Below are 16,006 nucleotides of genomic sequence, written 5' to 3'. Positions count from 1 at the left end.
ATTTCACCAAAGCCCCCCAACAGGGGTCTTAAAAAAAAAAAAAAACTACGAAGAAATAATATTGTAAAAAACAATAAAAAACATTTTTTTTTTTTTTAAATAATAAAAAAAAAAAACTACTGACACCATCCACTGCCCTACTAAAACCAATCTTTGCTTCACTGAAAATGTCCATGGCTCTTCTTAAATACATGAATGCTTTTTTTTGTTCTGCACACCCTAATGTAATAAACTGCACACACCCCGTCTCCCCCCTGCAGTGCTATCAGCTTCCCTCCACTCCCACCCGCTGCTGTGGGAGATGATTCAGGATGGATGAATGAGTGAACACAGTGAGCGATTTGTACCAATTGTTCTTGTGTATATTCCTGCCAAATTCCGACATCTCCACTGTTGTATCTCAGCAGGCAAATCAAATCAGGTGGACAGGGTAAGGGGGCGGAATTAACGCTTTCTTATTGGCTGAGGAAGTAGCAGAGAGGCTGTATATCAATCGGTCTCTAATTTCAGCCTGCCGGGTCTGGTTAAACATTATCATCTTATGCTGCCGGAGCTGCTGTATCCCTCCACAGAAAAAAAAGTCCCCTGCTTCCTGGCTTCAGTACAGGATTTTGAGGTACAATAAAATAAGAGAACACTGACACATACAGGAACGGTTATGTGCATTTTGGGGGACTGTGGGGGTGCTGAAAGCATTTTTGGGGTGCTTTAGCAGCCCCAAGCTTTTATCTGGAGCCACTCCCCCCCAATGTGTGGCACACCACTGTCTTTAGTTATACTTTAAAGTGTTAAAGGCAAATGTTTTTTGTTTTGGAGAATGGAAAGGTTAGACCCCTGTCCCTTTTTATTGCTGTGTGTACCCACTAGGCAGATTCACTCTCTGTTCACCGAGTGAGAGGGAACACAAAAATTCAGAGTCGTCATCGGAGCAACAGGTGAGGGAATATCCTTCAATGGGGACACTGGTTCCTATGAGAATTCAGTTCACTTTGGAGAGGCCACAGACAGAAAAAAAAGTATGCCGATGTAGGTTTTAAACTACAACTAAAAAGCCAAAACTTTTTTCCCCCCCGTTTTAGACAGAGTGGAGATGGATTAGAACACCCGTCAGGTTTGTATTGCTGTCTGTGTCACCGTTAGGGAGATTCCCCCTCTCTATTTGTCCTGTTTACCATTATCATTGAAAGGGAAAGTAAAAGTTGTCCCCAGAAAAGTAACAGAAGGGAAACCTTCTAAAGGGGACACTAGTTCTGGTGATCTGGGGGTCCCCGAGGAATTCCCTTAAAGGGGTTGTAAAGGTTTGTTTTTTATTTTCTAAATAGGTTCCTTTAAGCTAGTGCATTGTTGGTTTACTTACCTTTTGCTTCCATTTCCTTTTTTTTTCTTTGTCTGAATTTCTCACTTCCTGTTTTTCCTCAGTAAGCTTGCCCCATCATCCGAGCCGTTCTGGCTGGGGGTTAGTCAGCCAGAACAGCTTACTGAGGAGGAACAGGAAGTGAGAAATTCAGGCAAAGAAAAAAAACATTTAGAAGGAAAAGGTAAGTTAAACAATGTACTAGCTTAACCACTTCCCGCCCGGTTAATAGCATATTGACGTCCGAGAAGTGGTTGTGAAATCCTGACTGGACGTCTATTGACGTCCTGCAGGATTTCATGCTGGCGCGCGCCCGTGGGGGCGCGCAGCACGGCGATCAGTGATGCGGGGTGTCAGTATGACATCCTGCATCTCCGATCTTGGTAAAAAGCCTCCAGGCTCTTTAGCACGTGATCACCCGTGTCCAACCACGGCTGATCACGATGTAAACAGGAAGAGCCGTTGATCGGCTATTCCTCCCTCGCGTCTGACAGACGCGAGTAGAGGAGAGCCAATCGGCGGCTCTCCTGACAGGGGGGGGGGGGGTTCGCGCTGATTGTTTATCAGCGCAGCCCCCCCTCGGATGCCAACACTGAACCACCAGGGAGTGCCCCCCAGTGCAAAAAATAAAAAAATAAATAAAAAAATAAAACACAATCGATAACAATCAGTGCCCACAAATGGGCACTGACTGGAAACATGGGCACTGGCTAAAATAATGCCATCAGTGCCACCCCTCAGTGTCCATCAGTGCCACCCAGTGTCCATCAGTGTCACCTGTTAGTGCCCATCTATGCCCAGTGCCCACCTATCAGTGCCACCCATAAGTGCCCATCAGTGCCACCCATAAGTGCGGCCCATGAGTGCCCATCAGTGCCGCCCATGAGTGCCCATGAGTGCCGCCTATGAGAGCCCAGTGCCGCCTATGAGTGCCCATCAGTGCAGCATACCAGCACTGCCTATCAGTGCCCATCATTGCCACCTCGTCGGTGCCTATCAGTGCCACCTCATCGGTGCCCATCAGTGCCATCTCGTCGGTGCCCATCAGTGCCACCTCGTCGGTGCCCATAATTGAAGAAGAAAACGTACTTATTTACAAAAAAAATTAACAGAAAAAAAATAAAAAAAAATTTCAAAAATGTCGGTCTTTTTTTAGTTGTTGCGCAAGAAATAAAAATCGCAGAGGTGATCAAATACCACCAAAAGAAAGCTCTATTTGTGGGAACAAAATGATAAAAATTTCATTTGGGTACAGTGTAGCATGACAGCGCAATTGTCATTCAAATTGCGACAGTGCTGAAAGCTGAAAATTGGTTTGAGCAGGAAGGTGCGTAAGTGCCCTGTATGGAAGTGGTTAAAGGATATATATAAAAAGTGAATTCAGCGCCAATATATAACAATCTATAATTAATTTAAAGGTGCTCCTCTGCAATTGAAAAAAATTTAAATTAAAAATGCTCCACTAGCTTAAAGGAACCCATTTAGAAAATAAAAAACAAACCTTTACAACCCCCTTTAATTTGCAGGGATTTTCTCACTTACTGCTTGGATATGGGACAGAAAGTGAAGGGAAATCTCTGCAATAGGACACAGATGGCAAAAAAAATAACCCTCTCTTTTTTCTTGCCAAAGTGAAAAAAAAAGTTTTGCCTATAGTTCTACTTTAATCCTTTCCTGCACTATACAAACTAAAAAAAATAAAAAAATGTAATCTTTACAATCCAACTTGTGATTTGTCCATGCAGTGAGTGGTTGGCCCATGCGAACAACTGGAGTGTCTCAGGGCTTACACAGGCTTCCTTTTCTTTTCTCCATTAAAAAACTCTTACATATATTGTAGTGAAAGTAGAACAACTCAAAATTATGAACCAAAAGATGTTAGATAAACACAGGTCTTATTAAAGTACTGGGAGAAATATGAAGGTTGCCACTGCATGCCTCCTTTTGAAAATACCGGCTTCCTGGCTGCCTCTGCTTTTCTCTAAAAACATATACACTGGCCTGAATCAAGAATGTAAGTTAGCAAAGTGAGTGAAGTCTGAACTCCCAATTTGTGGAATTTTCTGGGACACTAAGAAAGAACTAAAGTGCACTCCAATGACAGCCAGGGAACTAGTATTTCAAAATGTGAAAGCGGCAGCTGCATCTGGAAGCATAAGGACACATTTCACACGACTTACTTTTTAGAGACGACAAGCCAGTAGTTCCACCGAACAAAGACCTGGTTGCAGAACTGCCCGATCCTCCTGGGGGAGGTACTATAAGTACCAAATATGTGCCACATGTGTACATGGGAGTTTTTCTTAACATTTTCAGGGGCAGGCCACAGCTTGTGTTTGCAGCTGTAACAAAAGGTAAAGTAAACAATTTTACAATATGATAAGCATTTACATTTTTATTTGCCATTTATTCATTTTTTTTTTATATAAAGTAGTTCTTTTGAGCTACATGTAGAAATACAACCATCAAAACATTTTTGGTAGCCTTCGAAGACTACTACCTGGCCTCTATCCTGGCCCAGTTATCGGACTGGTTCAACCTCCAGCCCAAAACCCTTTGGGGACAAATAGAATCCTCCCTTCTACATACCAAGAATTTGAAAGCCTGGTTACTGAGCATCCCGTTAAACCCTAGAATACCCTCGTCTCTTCCACCTCCTATGCGGGCCACGGCGCTGGCCTGGAACAAGTTTGTCACCCGCTCGGGGGATAACCCCTCCGCCACCCCATCTCAAATACCCTTAGACTCGCTTCATTTTCTTTCTCCAGACTTGCCTATCTCCAGATGGACATCACAGGGAGTGACGTTTCTGCGGGACATCCTGCAGGGAGCACACCTCAAACCCTTTCCTCAACTCCAACTGGAGTTCCGTCTCCCATCCTCGGAATGCTTCACCTACCTTAGAATCTCCCACTGCCTGAAAGAAGTCCCTCTTTCCCTGTATGCCGTCCCACCTAAAACGTGGGTTTTTCTCTCAGCTGAGATTTCCAAAACTAAAAGGCATATCACATTTTTATAACACCCTCCAGAACAAATTTTGCTTCACCAAACTACCTGCGCATACTTTATGGGAATCCAAGCTTTCTCAATCCTTCTCCGAAAAACAATGGTCCTCCGCCCTTGGTGCCTCTTACAAATCCACTAAATGCTCCACGCTGTGGGAACTCACCCAAAAAATTACACTGGTACATGACCCCGGCCAGAATCGCTAATTTTGACCACAAGGCCTCCGATCTTTGCTGGCGGTGCACATCCGCCAAAGGCAACTTGCTCCACATTCTGTGGGCTTGTCGGAAGGTCCGACGGTTTTGGATAGATGTTTTTCGCCTCCTGTCCACAACTATTGGAACTGTGATCACTCCCACTCCTGAATTGGCGTTACTGAGTTTGACAATAGAGAATATTTCTCCCCCCTCCAAATACGCAAGTCCCACATTCTTTTGGCATCCAGACTTTGTATAACGCGGCTGTGGCGTTCAGAAAAGGCCCCGGTAGTTGCCCAAACAATAGATCTGGTTAACCTGCACTACTCTTATGAATGCATTATTGCTGCCACTACAGGCCAGGCTGACAAAATTCGGAGGGTTTGGTCACCATGGTCCTCTGGACCCAGAGCTGTCCCTTTAATGTGACCCGTTTCTTTTATGTGTTACTTTTCTCCTTGAACTTGCTGTTTTCAAGTGTTCGTTGGTACGTGTATACCAGGTGCTCTCTCCTGATGGGCCACAAAAGTGCTCCCGATTGGGGTGGCCGGTCAGGAGCGGAGACCTCGACTGTGCTCCTGCACTATATTTGCCAAGTACCTTTGAGAGTTATATGCAATTGAGGTCTAGTTTTACTTCTCACGTTGATGTTGCACATTGTCATGCTGTTTCCGATGTTTATAGTGTTCGCACTACTTACGGAAATTGTATCTTGTACTCTACTGATGCTTGTATACTCCTGCTAAAACTAATAAAAATGGTTGAAGGAAAAAAAATAAAAAGTTTTGGTAGCATCATCAGATTGGAAACAGGTAACTACTAACAACATTGTGCAAAACTGGTCAGTACAAGTGGTCTTGTTCTTGCACTCAGTAGGCCTTGGAATTGATTGCGCTTCAGAGACTTCATTGCTTATCAAGCATAGGCCTTTACGGATAAGAATGGATGGTAGATGTTTTAAGTCCTCATGTAGCACATCAAACAAACTGTGGACTGCATGATTTTAACTACTTAAGGACCAGGCCTATTCTGACACTTTTTGCCTTTAAGTAAAAATCAGGTTTTGTTAGAAAATTACTTAGAACCCCCAAACATATATATTTTTTTAACAGAGGCCCTAGAGAATAAAATGGCAGTCGTTGCAATTTTTTTATGTCACATGGTATGCCCCGTACACACCATCACTTTATGTGATGAAAAAAAACGGCGTTTTTAAAAACGTCACTTTAAATGACCGTGTGTGGGGGAAAACGTAGTTTTATGTCTTGTAAAAAAACGACCAAAAAAAATTAAAGCATGCTTTCATGAAGCGTCGTTTTTTACTTCACAGAAATTGACCTTGTGTAGCAAAAAACGTTGTTTAAAACAACGTTTTTACACCCGCACATGCCCAGAAGCTAGTTATGAAGCGAGTTTCAATGGAAAAACGTGGTGAACGTAACCTCGCTTTGCTAGAACATTGTGAGAAAAACGATGGTGTGTAGGCAACTTCGTCTTTGAAAATTGAAGTTTCAAAAACGTTGTTTTTTTCATCACATAAAGTGATGGTGTGTATGTGGCAGTACTTGCACAGTGGTTTTTCAAAAACGCACTTTTTTTGTAAAATATAAAAGATGTTACACCAAGTAAATAGATAGCCATTACGTCAAGCTTTAAAATTGTGTGTATTTTAACAAACACTTTACTGGGAAACATTCCATTGCGCTCAGTGTTAAACTACACTATTACAGGCAGTTCGATGCACAGGACCAACAGGTCGCTACCAGGTCCGTCACTCACAAGCACATGAGCACAACCCAATGTCCCAATTGGAATATTTTATGTTGCCCTCGGAGCGCAGCCCTGCAATACCAGCGAATTAGCATTGGCTTCCTGCCCCGGCCAATCAGGACAGGAGGCCAAAGACCGGGTCAACACAAAAGCATCAGCACCAGGCAACAGGGGAGCCGTGACTGCTGGAGAGCTCTGCCCGTACGACGAGTGCGGGCCTACAGGGGCCCGCCTGCGTCCCCCTAAAAACCTCCAGCACCAGCCGCCACTGATTACGGGTACAGCTAAAACAATTTTATTGAGCATACTAATGGACATTCAGTGCTTGAACAAAGTCTCAAAGGCATTTAGAAATATACTAGTATACTGTAACTATCATGGTCTACCATGAGCAGAAAAATGGCACATTGTTCAGTACATATGACAAACAACATTGCACTCACCAGTTTGGTCCTCTTTAAGTGTATTTGAGATTGTTGATCCAGTAAGAGCAGCAAGAGTTGCAGATGGAGACGCTCTGTATCTAGATAATCTACTGAGGAGCATTTCATTAATACTTTTGGCTGACTCGCCTTCTTTCCTCATCAGTATAATACGCTCATGAAGAGGGCTCGCCATGTACACTCCATTTTCTCCCTAAAACACAAGCACACATACAAGAGTTAGATGCAAATGAAACTGTCAAATATATATTACATAAAAAAAACAGCCATGTCTTGCTCATCATTCAGGCAGCTACACCATACATACTATATATGGACATATACGAGTGCCCCAGTGGGGGGAGGAGTGCCCTGAATCTGCGGGAGGAGGAGGAGTGCCCCGGCGTCGGCAAAAGGGCCCTAAGGAGTGTGAATCACACCTCCCGATCTAGTCGATAAATGTGGACACACAGATATAGGCCAAGATTCTGGCAGGTATACTTCAAACGGTCATCCTAAAACGTATTAATGCGGATCAAACATCATTCCTTCCCATTTAATGTGCCCAGATAAATGTCAGGAGACAGTTTGTAAACCTTCAAACCCGGCATGACAACTCGGGGGCAAGGGTAGTAGCCTCCTCAGATACTAAGAAGGCATTTGATTCGGTGGAGTGGCCTTATTTATTCCAGCTATTGGTAGAAGAAAAATTATTTGCATACCAAAGTGCAGAGAGAAAATAATTTTCATGTCAAAGATCGTGAAACCCTGTGTCAAGAATCGCAACGGGAAAAAGATCGCGATAACGATTCTTGATGACTAATCATGCAGCTCTAATTGCCGGCACCCTTGATTTCCTGAACCGTTGCTGATTGTTTAACATACCCACCTGGAGCGGTTACTTCCTTCCATTTATTCCAGCTGTTGGAATCCTACGAGTTTGGCCCTGTATTTCTCTCCTGGGTGAGACTACTGTATACTGATCCGACAGTGAGACTACAGGTAAATGGCATAATCTCTGAGCCCTTTCCTATTTTTTGTGGAACTAGGCAGGGGTGCCCATTGTCGTCCCTTCTGTTCACCCTGGCCATAGAGCCCCTCACTGCTAGGTTGCGGTCCATTGACACTTTTTCTGTGGTTCGCGTTGGGTGGTTGGAGGACCGCATCTACTTATACGCGGACGACATGTTATTATACCAAAAGTATCTGGATCCCTCGCTTTTGGGTTGATCCAGGAATTCAGAGACTACTCTGGTTTCCGTATTAACTGGGCTAAGTCGTCCCTCTTTCCCATTGATTAAGGTGTGACTGTTTCTGACGATAGCCCCATTCCATTATCTGGTTCTTTCAAATACTTGGGGATTTTAGTGCAACTTCCCATTTCTACGTTTTTGGAGGTTTTGACATTTTGTATGTGAATTATATTTTATGCTAATAAAATCTTTAAAAAAAAAAAGGAGTAACAAAACTTACATTTAATTCAAAGATGTCCATAAACACAGAGTGACCCTTGGGTGTCTTCTCATTTAGACTTGCTGGAGACCAAATCCAATAAAAGTAAGTGCCATCAGAAGATAGGTGCACTGTGGTCATGTTACTACCAACAGGAAAATGATTGGCTGGCATGGTGATTATCTGAGCGATCTGCGAACAGAAAAAAAAAAGCTGATTAAAGGTCAAGGAGTTAAAGTAAACCTGAACTATAAAAAAAAAAAAAAAAGGAGGGCATTTTATCTGGGATTCCGCCTTAAATAAAAAAAAAATAGCGGTGACCTTACCACTCCGGTACCTGCCGCCACATAGCTGTATCCATTCAGTGTAAGCTCACCTTACCAAAAAGCACACTACGCTGTGCGATATGAGTATAGCAACATAGAGTGCTAAACCTGAATTTCAGTTAAAGTTCAACATCGGGTTAATAAATGTAGGCAAACTGGAACTTCCGCTTTAAGCACTCCTCACCCCCTTACATGTCACATTCGGCATATCATTTTTTTTTTTTGGTGGTGGGGGGGGGGGGGGGGGGAGTGGGGGCTTCGGTAGGAGCTGGGACTTCCGGTCCCACTTCCTCCTTCAGCCCAGGGACCGCCTCGGCAACCTTTCTTCTCGCCTTAGGCGGCCCCTCCCTTTAGGCGATCTCGAAGGGAGGGCCGGGCGGCAGGTTCGCTAGACCATGGAGCAGGTAAGTGTCTGTTTATTAAAAGTCAGCAGCTATGCTTTTTGTACTTGCTGACTTTTAATAAACACTAAAAGGCTGGAACTTTAAATTCTTTTGCAGCTTGTCATGGCTTTGTCTTGAGTTTTTATAGGTACAGCGCAGTTGTGCCAACTAGTTCCACAGGAGGGAATGCGGTCCTCTTCTTTTGGGCTACACACAAGCAGTGTGCACTCTCACTTGTTGCCTTGGATGAGCTCAGTGGATGCAACAGAGGAGAGTTCTCACTGCACATGTGCAGCCCGAAAGAACAGGACAATGGGGGAGATTTATCAAAACTGGAGAGTGAAAAATCTATTGCAGCTCTGCATAGAAATCAATCAGCTTCCAGGTTTTTTGTCAATGCTTAATTGAACAAGCTGAAGTTAGAAGCAGATTGGGTAACATGCACAGCTGCACCATATTCTGAGTTCTCTAGTTGTAGTAAAGCTCCGCCACTGTTCCTTCCTGTGGCAATAGTGGGCACTGCTAGCAATGACTGCTCAGTCCCTACAATAACCTGGGACAGAACCAGTAGGCTGCAGAAATTCTTAAGAAAGATTCTTTTTAATGCAGTTTTGGCTACAAGCTGAAAGGGAGCCACTGATGGAACATAGTATTGCCGATTAACCCAAATGGTACACTATAGAGTGCCTTACACTTTAACCACTTTCCGACCACCTGTTTACTGCGTCAGGTTGTACTTCAATCAAAAAAAAAACACTTACCTCCCCTGTGCAATGGTGTTGCCCAGAGCAGTGCCTGCCTCCTCTTCTAAAGTCCCCCCTTGCTGGCACTCTCCACTCTTCCTTCCCCTTGAGTTCCACTTAGCAAACTGTAAGCCTTGCAGGTATACTCCCAAGCCAGGCTGTGAGCATCTATAGACACACACACACACACACATACACACACACACACACACACAACGTGTCTCAGTCACATCCCAGCTCCCTTCTTACAGGATTTGACTGACAACTACTGCTCTCACCGTCTCCTGTGAGACAAGAAAGACAGCGATAGATCAATGGAGGAATCAGGTAACTAGTTATGGGGAAGTTACTGGGACATTTTGTACCCTTATACATGGAATGCGTGAAGGTAAAAAGATTAGACTTTAGAATCGCTTTAATTATTGAAATTCACAGTTGAGTTTACAGTAGGATTTGCTTTTAAAGCTTAAACTGCTGAGTGTGCAGTTGGTTCAGCAGTTTAAAATTAAAATAACATTTTGCTGAAGCATGCAGCAATTCGATACGTCAGCTAAAGAACTAATGGAGATATTGTCAAATAGGGATGAGCTGTATAGTAATACCCATCCTTTCAAAGAAAGTTGCTGCCTGGTCCTGAGGGTCTCATAACAACATATTCGTTAAGTTTTAAAGGAGATCAAATGCATGACCCAGATTGCCTGGGGAGCTTTAAATAGGCTGTTGTTTATGTGGAGCAGCATCTGAGAGTACACTTGCTAGAAAGCCTTTCGGAGATTATTATTTAAAGTGGAACCCCAGACAAAACTTAAAAAATAAATAAAAAAAGAGTGGGGAAAGGGAAGAACCTCCGTCATGCTTTTAACTTTGTCCGTGACCCTGTTAGGTTCTGCAAAAAGACTATATCATGTCTTTGGTGCTCCCCATCAACCAAAACTAGCATTTATGGAGATAGACACGCTGACCTTGTAACGCTTAGAAAACATATATACAGAAGACCAGGTCACAGCCATACAGATCCGAGACACAGAGGCTTGATGATGAAAAGCCCAAGAAGCACCGACTGCCCTAGTGGAGTGGGAATTAATGTCAAGAACATGCACTTTATCTGGCAACTCATAGGCCTGCACAATAACCAATCTAATCTGCTTAAAAAACAGTGGATTTGAAAGCAGGAGAACCTCTTTTAGAACCTTCTGAAATAACAAACAAGGAATGCATTTGATTGGAAGAAGCTGTAGCCAAAAAGGTAAACCTTGACGGCTCTTGCTACACTCAGCAGTGAAATATCACTTTGGGGTGAACCGCCGTCGGACACAGGAATGGGAACACAACATTCTCACTAAGGTGAAATGCAGAGGCTGCTTTGGGTAAGAAATAAGGGCCATTGAACACAAATCAACCTTTTCTTTATGCAAGATCAATAGAGGTTTCTTACAGGAAAACATGGACAACTCAGAAAACCTTCTGGCCAAGGAGATGGCCACAAGATAGGCTACCTTTGGGGCTAGAAAAAGTCCCAAAAAGGTTTAATGGTGGGGTCTTTGTAACACTAAGAAATCATAAATTAAACCCCACAGTTGAAGAGAAGACCTAACAAGAGCAGTGAGGCGAGTACCCCCAGTACGAATCAGCAAATGAATAGCAAGAGGATGCTAAAAAAAAAAGAAAAAAGAAAAGAAGACAATGCAGACATCTTTGAAGATGCCAAAGACAAAATGCTGTTTTAATCTCCCCCTCCCCCCCCCTAAAAAAAAAGGAGCCCATCAAAAACGCATGTGGAATAGACCCCCAGACACTCACACTAGCGAAAATACGTCTTTCAACTTTCGATAAACATGAAAGATTAATATTGTGAGAACAAGATTTGTCCGCTTTAAGTCTCTGCATGTGCATCTGCTGGGGAAGGTAGCAGTGGGCATTTAAGGGAGAAGTTTTTGGGAATAAAAAAATCAACTCGCCCTACAGGGTTGCAGCATCGGGCCGGCTGTCTCCTGCCAGCTCTAAGACCAGAAACTGAACGATCACTGATTAACTGCTGATCCCTCAAGGGAGCTGCGGTGGCTCAACGCGATTGGCACTGCGCTGACAAGCCATTCACCTCTGCAGCTAGGGGTTCGGATCCCGATCTCGGTTACATGTGAATTGAGTTTGGTGGTCTCAGCCCGGCTCCCGGTGGGTGTGCTATGCGAGGTAAGCCTGCGCTTAGTATGCCCACCCCCCTCCCACAAAAACCACCACACTTACACGCACTCGAAATTGGGTTAACATGCACGCACTTTGACCACGCGGTCTCTAAAAAGAGAGGCAAAGGACCAACGGGGCTGGTTGAGCGGGCTAGATCCTCTCACTCCCTTATAGGGAGTCCCTCTGCCCCGTTGGGCTTCAAAGCGGAGCAGGTAGGGCGGGCTGTGTGGGAGGACCCCCTCACACACCCGCCATTGCCACCCGGGGCATGGAGAAAGGTGGCAGATTGCCTCTGGGGGAGGCCTGCCTACTCCCAACTCCTGCAGTCCGGCTCCTCTCTCGAGTACACGCACAAAAAATACACTTAAAAAAAAAAAAATGCTGATCCCTCAGTTCTCGGGCTCCCAGTGGTACGCCGAGAAGCTGAGCCAGATGCCAGTCACTGAGCATGTCCAGGCTTTGGAAGGATCAGGACTTTAACATAGAGTTCCACCCAGATGCCAGTCGGGCATCTGGGTGGAACTCTATGTTAAAGTCGTGATCCTTTCCAAAGCCTAGACAGGCTCAGTGACATCAGCGGACACCAGGCTTTATGCTGTAGTTGGCTGAATCTAGATCACAGGAGTGCAGAAGAGAGGTATGGCTAAAAAAGCTTTTGGTAAACCTCTTACAAGGTGGAAGAGGAATGAGTACCCGAGGATGAATAGGGTGGATGGGGGGTTTCAGAATCAGCCAAAAGGCGCAGGTGGCCCTGACTGGGACCTTCAAGAAGTGTAGAAGGCAAAATCTGTTTGCAGGTAGCAAAGGATCATGGGATATGTACTACTTACAAAATCTAAACAAAACAGAAGAGAAGCTACAAAGCAAAGCTCCAGAAAGTTGTGGAACAAGATGGGCAGCAGGCAGATGGAACCCACTACATGAAAGCAGTTTTTTCAAAAGCTTATATTGGATTGTCAAATAACGAACCTTTGTATTGCTATTACATGGCTATGCCAAGTTCTGTCCTTAGACAATAGAGAAATTATTTTTCCAGAAGTTTTACCAAAAGGATTGAATTATTCTACAAGCTTTAGAGATGTTAATCCTTTACGTTAAGGTTGGGGGTTAAACTGGACATGTACACACTGCTACCATTGATGCATAGGGGGAAAAGAAATAGGGGGGGGGGGGGGAACTAGTAAAATTAATACTTACGGTAATACAAATAAATATTTTATATGTTGTTCAGAGAACAATGCCAGATCGATGGGTTCTTTACAACCTCACATTTACCTAATTTTAAGAACAGAAGACCTTTTTTTATTAATACAAGCAAGTCTATTACAAAGTCATCCATTTACCTGAAGGGTGTACTGGTCGATAATTTGGAAAAGGAAATGAGGTTTGTTATCGAAAGATGCCGGCCGATGAAGCAGCTTCCCATTTCCATAAGCAATCCAGCCAGCCTCCAACTCTTCGTTTCGACAGTAGACAAAACCCCTGAAGAGTAATGGGCACATTTAGCATTATCCATGAAAACTGACACCATGATGCAAATTTTTAAGTCCATACATGTAATACTTACCTCCTATGTGCAGTTGGTTTTGCACAAGGCAGCCTGGATCCTCCTCTTCTCTGGTCCCTCTTCGTAGTTCCTGGCCCCTCCCCTCCTGTTGCGTGCCCCCACAGCAATATATAATAATATATTATATAATTATTTGACCAGATTCGTCCATCCACATATTCGATGTGGAGGAACGAATCGCTCCCACTGAGTTATTGTATTCCGACAGCAGGGAGCTTTCCCCTCCGTCAGAATAGATCAGTGTTACCAAAATGCCAACTATAGCTGGCAGCACTGATCGTTCAGGAAAAACCCAGCAAGCTGGTTGTGCAGAAATCAGAGTGGACACAACTGACGCTGAAAATACTACTTTTTTTGTAACCAATGTTTAGTGGTAAATCATCTTCCGTAACCACTCACCATATATGCTAAATGTACAATTTTTTTTATCCGTTTGTGTATGCACATTATTTTCTAGCAGCATCCAGTAAGGCTTAATCATTTCCATTGGGATAACGCCTACTTTTCTTACATGTTCCCATTTATACAGTATAACTTAACATTTAAAACCTTCTGCTTACCCTTTTACATGCTCTTTTCTGAAAAGTCCATAAGAATTGCATAAAACAAAACTGCATTTTCAAGGCTGCAAATAGTTCTGCTTACCAAATATCTGTTTTAAATGAAAAATAAAAGGCTTACCGTAAAGTGCCATGAAGTCCTGATCCCAGCTTGCTTAACCCTCTTCCCACAGAGTTAGTTGTATACAAGTAAAGCCCATCTGAGGCCAAGCAGCGACCCAAATCTGCATCTAGGTCATAAAAAATAACAATGAATAAGGTCACCCAGAGGTGAATTTGTCTTACTTACAACACTGCTGCAAAACAATCTTTATATTGTGGCGGCAAGTAGGTGGGTGGGTGCATGAGTAGAGGAATTCACAGAGTTGCATCGTGAAGCATTGTAAAAGTGGAATTTTAGTTATAAAATTAGGTCCTGAGGGATCACAGGTCCCTTTTTCAGGTAGAACATTGAAAATCAGTGCCTATTCCATTTAAAATCCACTAATGCGTGGTCTTAACCTGCTCTGCACATGCTCAGTTGCTTTCTATTCTCAGCACTGTGCCTAAAATCAGAGCCATTAGAGGATGATCAGCTGACAGCTTTAAGATTTACTGTTGCTGAAGGGGGAAGAAAGCAACAAAATTGACATAGACTGTGTGGCGGGAACACAGATTAGGGAGGGACAAAAGAAAAGTAGGAGAGGTGAAAAGACAAACTCTGCTGCCAGGGAGACAAAAAAAAAAAAGTGTTACCCCTAAGCATAGTACACACGGCCGAATGCTGGACGGCATCGTACGGTTCAATAGAAACCGGCTTACAATCAGCCTGTGAGTACTGGAGTCGAGCCAGCTTCTGTCGAAGGGGCATGCCTGAAAAAAAGTCTGCTGATCAGTTCCCAAGCAGCATTCTACCCGTAGTGTACTGGCAGAACACAATAGAACAGCAGGGAAGAATGCTGTACCAATATCGGATTATTAGTATAGCAGCTCGGACCTGAGCCATCACTCTTGTTTTCATTCAAGGATAGTGTCTTATCTGATCTCCCTGACATTCTCTCCTTTCTCCCCCATGGCAGATCTGTGAACTTCAGCACTATTCTGCAGCCTTTGCCTCTAGTGGAGCCAAGACATACATTTATAGCTGGAAAGTAAAATATTTTCAAGATCAAGGAGAGGGGGAGATTTTCTAATGAGGAAGTGACTGCTCTGGGCTTCAACAAAATGGCGGCCTCCAGAAAAAAAAAAACCACAGGAACAATTCTGGAGGCAATTTACAGCACACGCTCATTTTGGTAACTCCAACAGTGAAATGGCGCATGTGCAGTGGCACGTATTTCGGCTCCCCCCAATGAGTTTTGAAATGATGTCATCAGGGGTAAGGAGGTGTTGTGTGGTTTTACAACCGGAGAAATTTGGTGGCGTTTGGCAATCTAACCTATCCATTCTTTCCCCATGATTGGAGAACTGCTATCCCCAAGTTGGTTTTCTCCAATTTTGGACTACCTAATTTTTTTCTACCCAATTTGGACTTTGATTTGATTCTATGTGATGTACACCAATTTGTGCATTTTTGTTTAATTTACACTGCATGTATTTTTGTCATTTTAGCACTGCACATATCTTTTATTTACTACACACTACCTCCATATTTACAGAATACCTGGTAAAGGTGCGCTATAGTACAACAGTAGGACAAGTAGGGTTAAAACTAGGGTTGCACCGATACTGGTATCGGTATTGGTGCAACCCACAATCCCCATTTCACCCCACACTCAACAACCCTGCACTCACTAACCCCTCTACTCCCCCCAACTCCCTTACAAACCTTCCCCGCGCCCAAACCACCCCCCACCTACTCTTTCTAGGCAATAGGTATCGGGAATTGGTATCGGTGAGTACTTGAAAAAAGTATCGGTATTCGGTCTTAAAAAAGTGGCATCGGTGCATCCCTAGTTAAAACATGGGGACATGGAGATGGTTAGACTCATGAGATAACAGAGTTTCTAACCATCTCCATGTCCCTACCATCTTTGGCCCAGGCCTTTCATTCATACACACTC

At 43.7% G+C, this 16,006-nt stretch overlaps 1 protein-coding gene across 2 annotated transcripts in view; it reads right to left on the bottom strand.

Moving 5' to 3' along the window:
• Positions 1-16,006, bottom strand: part of HECTD4 (HECT domain E3 ubiquitin protein ligase 4) — a 253,112-nt gene that overhangs the window by 169,559 nt on the left and 67,547 nt on the right. For both annotated transcript variants that reach the window (XM_040346168.1, XM_040346177.1), the window contains exons 5-9: positions 14,086-14,194; positions 13,181-13,319; positions 8,223-8,393; positions 6,771-6,963; positions 3,535-3,696 (exon numbers count right to left, since the gene is read on the bottom strand). In XM_040346168.1, the coding sequence (XP_040202102.1) occupies positions 3,535-3,696; positions 6,771-6,963; positions 8,223-8,393; positions 13,181-13,319; positions 14,086-14,194 (774 nt within the window). The remainder of the gene's footprint in view (positions 1-3,534; positions 3,697-6,770; positions 6,964-8,222; positions 8,394-13,180; positions 13,320-14,085; positions 14,195-16,006) is intronic.

This window comes from Rana temporaria, chromosome 1, assembly GCF_905171775.1.
Source record: "Rana temporaria chromosome 1, aRanTem1.1, whole genome shotgun sequence".
NCBI lineage: Eukaryota > Metazoa > Chordata > Amphibia > Anura > Ranidae > Rana > Rana temporaria.
Note: the sequence above shows the minus strand (reverse complement) of the source record. Positions and strands in the feature narration are given on the sequence as shown.